Source organism: Agelaius phoeniceus, chromosome 1 (assembly GCF_051311805.1).
Source record: "Agelaius phoeniceus isolate bAgePho1 chromosome 1, bAgePho1.hap1, whole genome shotgun sequence".
NCBI classification, from domain to species: Eukaryota; Metazoa; Chordata; class Aves; order Passeriformes; family Icteridae; genus Agelaius; species Agelaius phoeniceus.
The window spans coordinates 70,710,838-70,720,495 of record NC_135265.1 but is presented as its reverse complement, the minus strand read 5'-3'; the positions used below and the strand labels follow the sequence as shown (position 1 = coordinate 70,720,495).

Sequence of the window (9,658 nt, the reverse complement as noted above, 5' to 3'; positions counted from 1 at the left end):
GCCCCCGGCGGAGCGCTTGGGGGGTGGGAAATGGCGTCGGGAGAAAGTCGTAATTTTTCTGCAATTCGTTATTCGGTTTTAAATCCACCCCATCCTTGAGAGGCGAAGCTAGAAGCGCTGGCCGCCAGCACTTTCATAAATCCTGGCTTGGGGAAAACGGCGAGCAGCTCCTCGCTGGCAGGGGCGAGGTGTGTGAGCGCTCGGCCCCGTCCCACGCCGCGGGGAGCCGGGCATGCCCGGCCCGGGGCTGGCAGGGCGACGTGTCCTCCGCCAGCTTACGGCTTTAGCCTCCACACAATCGGACCGGGGGAAATGCACATACAGAACACATGCAGAAAATAGAGTTTCTCTCGAAACTCGCATCAAAACGGCACTGGGAATGTATTTATACTGCGCAATCTTGCAAGCACCGACATTGTTTAAACAATTCTCTTCTGCTACGGACGATATTATCAGTACTTTTACATTATCGTTCAATGGAAAACATTCTTCTTTTTCCTTATTTTAAATATTTATTTTTTTAAAAGGGGGGAAAAAAAGAGGAATAAAAAGGAAGAAATTAAACTCGGCAGCTTAAATGTTCTGGCAAGTAAATAAATTCCAGGAACGTTTTGGGAAAAACGTTTATGGCTTTTTTTTCCTGATTTGAGCACTTGCCTTCCGAGGGATGATGGTTGTAGTGATATGACCTGTTTATTCATCGATTCATATAATATATAAATATCCTGAACTCGTGAGTGTAATAATTTGCGTTTTTTCTACTGGAGGAAATTCAGCTATTTTAAGAGTTAATGGTTCTAAATGTGTTGGTTTTCCTGGATTCTCCCCAGAGGTGATGGGGGCTGAAAAGGAGGGGGGATTCCAGTTTGGGGTTTTCACTGTTGTTGTTTTAATTCTGCTGAACGCAATCTAAAGCATCTGACCTGAACGTGGGGTGATACACGGCACAACCAAGCCCCCTGACACCTAAAGGTCAGGTGAAAGTCTCCAGCAGGTAAGTTGTGGGCCGGCTGCCTGCCCATCTCACTTTGCTCTCTGGCTCACAAATTGTTCCCTTCTGCCCACCCAAGTAGTTTCAAGCTGTGTTTGCTTAGGGGGCAAAAAGAATATTGCCGATCACCCAATTCTCTTTCAGACGGAGAGCTTGAGAGCCCTCACCGGTAGCTCTCCGTCACTCTCCGTCCCGGTGCTTTTTAACAGCCATTATTTTGTGGCACACGCATGCTAAGCAAGGCACAAGGGCCTAGAAGGTCTCAGAGGTATGTGCAACAGATGCAGGGGGTGAGGAAGAAATTCCCCCCACCTCCCAAAGACCCTGCCTGCTTAAAGGAGGAAGGGAAACTGCCGGCTGCTTCCCAGGCCCACGCAGCACAGAACGGTGGCGTAGCAGGCCAGGACAAAAAACTGTCCCTCGGATCGCAGGGGCTTCCCCGCGGTGCTGTGCTGCCGTCTCTTCCCCGAACACGACGACCCTCCGACGGGCCTGTTCCTCCGAGCCCGGCACCGCCCGGCCGTCGGGGGTCCGGCGAACGACCCTCCTCGCAGCCCCTTGCCAAACTGCTGGGCGCCATCAGCCTCAGCACCGAACTAACACTCAAGGGATTAGTTCCAAACGGCACGGAGGGGTCCCGCTCCGGCCAGACCAGCCAGAGTTACCCTCGGGAGTTCTGGGGCTTACTTCTCCGGCCGTCCAAGCAGGGCTTTTAGGACGCCTCGTTAGGAAATGAGGGATCCTCCCAGTGTGGTCCCCCAAATCGTTTGCTAACGCTACCTGCACGGCCACCCCCGGCCTAGGACAAGGCCTGCCCGCTGCCCCAGGTGCGTGTGTATCATTTTAAGGGGGAATGGGGGGCGCAGCAGTGCTGCGAGGGCTCCTCGGTACCTCCACCAGGGTACGGGGCTGCCGCCCGGCCCCGCAACTACCGGGTAAGGAGCCGGCCCTCTCCCCCTCCACCCCCCTCCATGCGGCTATTGTTTCGTTCAATTAGGCTCCGCTTGATAAAAAACAATCGCTCGTTAACCCTCGCCCTCCTCCCTCCCGGCTGGTGTGTTGTGAATGGCGACATCGTCTCCCTTGACCCCCGTCTCCTTTTCTGTCTTTCTGTCCCCTGAAAAATGATTCCGCGAGCTCTGATTGAATTTTATTCCTTCCTGACCTGGCCCGTTTTTATTGCATGGACACCATCAATCTTGACCTAACGCGACGTTTGTTTATTACTTTGGAAAGAAGCGAATGGCTTTATGAGCCCCAGCGTAATTAAACCAGGAGGGCTACGCTCACCGTGGCACCGCACCACCTTTGGGACGGATTCCCAACAGACAAGACGCCGGGGAGGCGAGGCAGAAGGGAAAAGGAAAAAAAAAGGTGGTGGTGGTGGGGGGGAACCTATACGGGGATGATGACTGGTGCCCTCCCAGGCCGTGAGCTTGTGACCGAAATACGGGACCGAAACCCGCGCCCGTCCGCAGGGAGCTCCGAGCAGTTCCCTTAGAGCGCAGCCCAGGCTCGCCAGCCTCTGGCGCAGCTTACCGCGCAAACCTGAGCGCGCCCTCCGCGCCACCCCGGCTGCGCGCTACCTGTGCCCCCGCGCAGCGACAGCTCAGCCTCGGATGCCCTGACAGCGCCCACCACCGTGCTCCTCATCTCCCTCCTAGGCTAAAAAACCCTACCAAAATCCACAAAACAAAAATGACCCCAACACACACACACATAGTCCCCCCCTCCAAAAAAAAAAAAAATCCGAAAAAAACAAATCAAAAGATCAGCTCATCTCAAAGTGCGGGTGAATTTAGCCAGCACGCCCGGTCCCAGCTCAGGGAGACGGGGAAAATGGACTGAGTACGCGAAGGAGTTTAAATTACTTTACGAGTGAAATTAATTGAAAGCTAATGTTCGATTACCCGCCGCTGTTGAAATGGTTTATTTCGGGAGGCGGACGGGGGAGAGCTTCCAGGGGCCGCACCGCAGCTCTCCTGTGCTGTGCACTGGAGCCATGTGCGCGCCTCGGCGCTACATGCTTTTGCCTACGCAATCAAACGACGTAATGAAGACTGAGCACTTTTACCTCACGCTCATCTCTACGTGGGCGCGGAGAGGCGCGCAGCCCCCGACCGTGCGCCACCGCTCCTTTCCCGCGCTGCCTCCCGCAAAACCCGCACAACCCGCGCCAGCTTTTGCGTGTGCCACGTGCGACTGGCCCGAAACGCCCAAGCCAAGTCTCCAGAGGACAGGGCGAAACTCTAAGCTCGTCCTGCTCCAGCGGCGTGCTTTTGGGGAGGTGAGAGCAGCGTACAGGCAGCTGGTCAAAACGCTGCAGCCCCAGAGTTACCAACAGTGTTACGAAGTTGAACCCGGCTATGGAAACAGCCGCTAACTTCGAAACGCCTTTCCCGAACTTCTTGGCTATCAGAAAGGGCCCCAGATATCATAAAACGCCGATTTGGAACCACTCCCTCAAATGTCTCCATCCACAAAGTAGCTCCACCATGTTCTCCATCTGACATGGCCTGTGGCGGTAGGGAAGGGGTTTTAATCCACGCCCTCTCGACTATTTGCATGCATTTCTCTACTATTTTTGATTATGACCTTTGCAGAACATAATAGGAATTGTAATTACTTTAAGAAGAAATTCTAAGGAGGAAACTTAGAAAGGAGAATATTCCTCCTCTCTACGTTTTCCACAGTTTGAGTGACAGATGAGCGAGTACAAGTGAGAAACCACCAGAAACACCACGAAAATGGAATGGTTCCTCAAATCTATTAAAAAAAAAAAAAAAAGCTGTTTTGTTTTATAGACGAAAAGCAAAGCAACAGTTTGGAAAAATAAAAAAATCAGTTTGAGCTAAAAAAAAAACCCCACAAAGCGCCGTGCTAACCTGGCGCCTAAATGACCTCTCCGCAGGCATGGCTGGGGCCAAGTGTCCCCGTTTGCTGTAGGGGCTGCCACCGCAGATGTCGAGGCCTTACGGGGACACCTCTCAGCTGCTGCCCGGGCTACGTCCCGTGCCCACCGCTGCGCAAGGTCGCACCGCATCTCTTGTGGCGTTCAGGGCAGGCCCAGTTCTGCTGGGAGACAATCACAGGTCAGAAGGGACGCTCGCTCGGGTTTGCCTCCTGTGCGCAAGAGGAGGGAAGCACAGGAGGAACAAGGGTTCGTGCCCCAAGCTGGGCCCCACCGCCCGCAGTTCACGGTGGCCCGCGGGCAGATGCCCCGCTCCCTGCCTCCCATTGCGCTGCCCCAGCCCGGGAAAGTTTCTAGCGAGCCCGCTCGGCCTTTCCCCATCCCAGCAGCAGCCGCAATGCCTCTCGACGAAGGCTCCCGCCCGGCAGAGCTCAGAGATGCCGACCCCCGTCCGTGCAATGTCGCGCAGGGACCCGCGGTACCGGGCTGCGCGCCCGGCGGGCCGCCTCCCGCGGCCAAGCCCGCACTTTCCACTGCCTACCGCGGGGACAGCCAGCACTGCTAATCTTATTTTCGTTGTGATCAATTTCTGTGGGGAGGGGGAGAAAAAAAGATTATGATTATGATTGTGATAATAATATAAATAAAACAGTGTTTTTAAAACTGAATACGAAGCACGCGTGTGCGGTGAGCCAGCCCGTCACACCGAGAAGCAGGAGGTGACCTCCGCCGCCACCACGCACGTCACTTCAGGAAAGGGATCCCCTCCGGGGGCAGAAGATCCCGACACGACCTACCTGCGACCGAGAGGGAAGTTTCCCTTTGCCCCCTCCCTGAGTGCGAGCCGCCCTCCCGGCCCGCCGAGCCCACACCGCCCGCCCTTTCGCAGCGAGGGCCATGGGGAGCGCAAGTTGCGCGGCCGCCCCGCGGCGGAGGGCCGCGCACCGCCCCGAGCATTAGCAGTAATTACACACGGCACTTGTTCAAGCTACGCACGGCCCCCCCAGCTTCCCCAGCCGCGCAGCACCACTGACAATGCAACGGGTTATTAAACAAGTCGGGCTGACAACTGCGCTCCCCCCTATTTATTTTCGCCACAAACACCCTACCGCTGCAGACCGCTGAGAAAACCCAAACTACAGGAAAGCCGGCGCCTGATCGCAACAAAAATAACAGGCAAATAGCAGACTCAATCGCCTCTACCCTCTGCCTTCTTTAAATTTTATTTTTAATACGTGATGGGGAGCAGGAATGGTGCTTATTATGCAGCCACCCCGCTGGCAAACCCATCTGCCAAGGCAGAGGGAGCTGCCCCGCCGAGGGTCCCCTCTCCAGCGAGGGGGAGCGGGGGCGTAAGGCAGTGAAAGCCCCGCCGAGCCTCCGGCCCGGCAGCCCCGCTCCCAAGGAGGCGGCGGTGGGCGGGAGCCGCCAGTTTCAGCTTCCCCCCTCTCGGTACCGGGAGAGGGACGGTGGGGAGCAGAAAGTGAGCCCGACCGAGAATAGGTAACATTTTATTGCCCTTTACTGGTGAAAAACGGGGAGCAGAAATTAAAATATGTCCCCGGAGCGAAGGCGCTCAACTTTGCTCGTTCTCCTCATCAGCTTTACCACAACTGAGCGATGGAGCGTTTAAGGTTCTCTTACCCAACTTAGCAAACAAATAAATGTAAATAAGACACCCGGTAATCTTCGTAGAGATACTAGCACAAAAAAGCAAAGACTATGCCATACTTAAATAAACGTATTCAAAGCCAACGCGTTCTAAGATGACACACTCCCCCAGTTAATTCCATCTGCTGGAGGTGTTTTCTAAACATGGGACTATTGCTTTGGAAGGAAGCACAGCTCAAAAGCGAGGTAATAAGGTTGAACTGTAAATACCTTTGTATTTATTTACAGCCTAACCCTTAACAATGCAACAGCAATTACTGCTAAGTGTTGCCTTTAGATAAGAGATTCTGATAGGAAACTGTATTATCTTGAAAGCAGATTTTAGGCCTTAAATATCTGTAATCAAATAAACTTATTTCCAAGTCTGACTGACAAGGCCGGTTCTTTTAAGTTAATGGATTTATTGCATTTTGGTGGTTACTTACAAAAGGGGAAGGTGATCCCCATTGACAGTAGGTTCTTAATAGTAAATTGTCCAGAAGGTAGGATTCTTGATCTGACAAGATGCCAGTCTGTGCAGCACTCATTTGCTGCCCTGGTAATATATATTTTTTTTCCGATTTGAGGACAACTGAGAGAGGTAAGGAGAGGGAAAAAAAAAAAAAAAAGGAAAAAAGAAAAAAAGAAAGAAAAACCAAACCAAAACAGCACCCAAGCAACTATATAAGAAAAATTCGCCCACACAAAATGTTTTAAAAATAATCTGTCCGAGCAATTGAGACACAGACCAGTAGTGAAGTCCCTGAAGGACGGGAGTAATGCAGAGCTGTAAAGGTGTAAGGGTAGACTGCACAAGTACCCTTTAACACTACTGCTCTTTCCCCCTCCCCCGAAATAAAATAGTACTTTATATGTTACAGAAGCGGCTTCACTGATGTGATTGCACGCTTTGCTATCACTTCTAAGAAGCAGTAATTTATATGCTGGCATTATATTTAAGAGTACACGTACTACAGATTATTTGGCATCTGCTATACACTGGAGTTTAGAAAAATATGCAATACGTATATGAAACTATAAATAAATACGTAATCCTTCTTTAAATATAGGTACATATGTAAATCCTAGATATAAATACATTTGAAACACACACAGAGCAATCGATAGCTCGGCATATACAGTTACACATGGTCTGGAATCTAGTGCATGCACTTCTACCTCGGAGTTATCACTTAATATATCCTTACATAGGCATATCATTTAAAACAACGTAATGTCGCCATACTACTGTGTATGGTCTAATGTTTCCAGGTCTTGCCATTAATTGCTAAGAAAACGTGTTTGTTTATTTGCCAACTCAGAGCTGCCATGGGAAAGTATTTTTTTCCTAGCGGATAAGGCGAGCTGACTAAGTGGAACATATTGCAGAAGAGACTGAAAAGGGATTTTTCGACCTGGCAGTTCCTAAATGGTCTTTGGAATTTGTGCGGAGGGGAACAAGCTGTTCCAGCGACAAAGTTAGTTATGAAATCCCTTTTCCCTCTCTTTCTTTCTCTCTCTCTCTCTCTAAATGAAAGCATTAAAATATACAGACGTGTAAATGATCATTCCAACTGAATGGTAATTTATTAATAAACAAACAATGCAATACCTTCAGAATATTTTCAACAAAAAAAAAAGAAAAATATTGATAGAATAAGATTAATACAGTTTCCCTTTTTATATATAGTGAAAAAAAATCAGCGTTTCAGTCAATTATAACGTCACTTTTCAGGAAAGGGGGAAACACTTTCTGGCGTTTGGTCCGCAACATCCAACTACAAATTAAAAATAAATTACTATGTCGCAATTTACATTTTAAAACAAGTCCTTGTAGAAGAGGAAGGGGAGGGGGAAAGAAGCTGGTACTCTATGCTGGACTTTTCGCCCCCTTTTAAACACGGGGCATGACAATACCTTAAGGGACCAGGAAAAGCGCGGGGTGGGGGGGCGGGAAAAAAAAGTATTTCTCAAAGCAATTAGAAAAAAAAAAAACTTACGTGTTATTGGAGTAACACTGTCCTTTAACAAACCAAGACATGCTTTGGGGCTGTCTCTGTACAAAAGCTTTTCGCGATGCGCTCGCTTCCCTCCGCGGGCGCTGCGAGGGCCGGCGGCGCGGTGCGGAGCTGAGTTCCTGCGGTGTCCCCGCGACGGGGCGCGCTCAGAACTTGCCGCAGTCGTAGACGAAGGCCCCGGAGGTGCGGTAGAGCGGCTGGCTGCCGGGGAAGGCCATCTGACAGCTCCCGCCGCCCCCCGCCCCGCCGCTGCCGCCGCCGCCCCCTGCCCCGCTGCCTCCTCCGCCGCCGCCGCCGCCGCCCGGCGAGGCGCTCAGCCCGAGCCGCGGCGCCTCGAACACCTCTCTCGGGCCGGCGGCGAAGCCCTGCTGCGGCCCCGCGTAGCCCGCCGCGCCCGCCAGCGGGCCCAGCTCCCCCGCCGCCGCCGCCGCCGCCGCCGCGGCCGCCGCCGCCTGGTTGAGGTACCAGGAGGCCAGGCGGCCCTGGTGCGGGTGCGGGTGGTGCCCCTCCTGGTGGCCGCCCGCCGCGCCGCCCAGCCCGCCGTGCCCCAGCGCCCCGCCGCCGCCGCCCCCCGCCCCGCCACCGCCGCCGCCGCCGCCGCCGCCGCCCGAGGGCATCGCGTACTCGGGCAGCGGGTCCTCGGCGGGGCTGGCGGCCGCGGAGGGCAGGTGGCCGGGCCGGTCGGCGCCGCCCGCCGCCGCGTACAGGCTCATGGCCTGCATGTTGCAGTGGTAGGTGCCGGCGGCGGCGCCGGCGGCCGCCTGGCCGCAGGGCGAGCCGTAGACGGAGCTATGTCCCGGCGAGTATCCCCCGAGGGACAGGGCGGGCGGGATGCCGGTGCGCGGGGCGGCGGCGGCGGGGGCCAGGAGGCCGGCGCCCAGCTCGGCGGCGGCCTGCGGCGAGCCCCGCAGCGAGGTCATGATGTTGTCCACGCTGAAGCCCGGGCCGTGGTGGTGGGGCGGCGGCGGGGGCGGCGGCGGGGGCGGCGGGGGCTCGGGGGCCTCCAGGCTGAGGGAGCGGCTGGAGGGGAGGGTGCTGCGGGGGCTGCCGCCGCTGGAGAGGCTGCTGCTGCTGTCGGGGCTCTCGATCTTGGGCACGGCGCCGAGCGGCGGCGCGGCGCCCGGGGGGGACACGGCCTGCGGCGGCGAGGCCGTGCCGTTCTCCGTCTTGATGTCCTGGATGCGGACGGGCGGCGGCGGCGGCGCGGCGCTGCCCCCGGCGGGGCCGCCCTCGGGCTCGGCGGCGGCGGCGGGCGGCGGCGGGCGCGGCGGGGCATGGTCCTTGAGGTGCAGGCGGTCCTTCTCCTCCTTGTCCTTGACGGCGTCCTTCTTTTTGAAGCGGCGGCGGCGGCGGAGGAAGCTGCCGTTCTCGAACATGTTGTAGGAGTCGGGGTCGAGGGTCCAGTAGCTGCCCTTGCCGGGCTTCTTGTCGTCGCGGGGCACCTTGACGAAGCACTCGTTGAGGGAGAGGTTGTGGCGGATGCTGTTCTGCCAGCCCTGCTTGTTGTCCCGGTAGAAAGGGAACCGCTCCATGATGAACTGGTAGATCCCGTTCAAGGTGATCTTCTTATCGGGAGCGTTCTGGATGGCCATGGTGATGAGGGCGATGTAGCTGTAGGGCGGCTTCACCATATCCTTGGGCTGCGGCGGTGGCGTGTAGGGCCCGTAGGCTCGGGCCATGCCGGCCGGGTACTGCTCGTGGGCCGGGTGGGAGTACATGCTCATCGGGGCCGGCATGGCCGTGTAGCCCCCGCCGGCCGCCGCCGCAGCGGCACGGTAGTAGCTCTGCTCTCCGCCGAGGTACGGCACCACTCCTAGGGAGTTGGGACTGGACACGGAGTAGCGAGCCTGCATGTCCTCCCGTCAGCTTTCCCCCACCCTCCCCGCCGGACCAAACAGCGCGTCCCTTCCCCCTCCACCCCTCCGCCGCTCCGCGGACCGAGCTGGACCGGGCGGCCGGGCAACCCCCACCCCCCCACCCCCCCGGCGGAGCGCGGAAAAAGGGAGGAAGAATAACGACGGCAGCGCCGAAAGCCTCCTCTTCTTCGCCCGGGAAAGCCCACCGGCGAGCTCCCGCGCTCCACGCGGA

At 55.8% G+C, this 9,658-nt stretch overlaps 1 protein-coding gene across 1 annotated transcript; it reads right to left on the bottom strand.

Annotated features, from left to right (window-relative positions):
• Nucleotides 1-5,954: 5,954 nt before the first annotated feature.
• Nucleotides 5,955-9,437, bottom strand: FOXC1 (forkhead box C1). Its single transcript, XM_054645665.2, has 2 exons — nt 7,553-9,437; nt 5,955-7,330 (listed from the first exon to the last, which is right to left on the bottom strand). Exon 1 carries the CDS (start codon nt 9,421-9,423, stop codon nt 7,717-7,719), a length of 1,707 nt encoding a protein of 568 aa, XP_054501640.2. The 5' UTR covers nt 9,424-9,437; the 3' UTR covers nt 5,955-7,330; nt 7,553-7,716.
• Between the last annotated feature and the right edge of the window lie 221 nt (nt 9,438-9,658).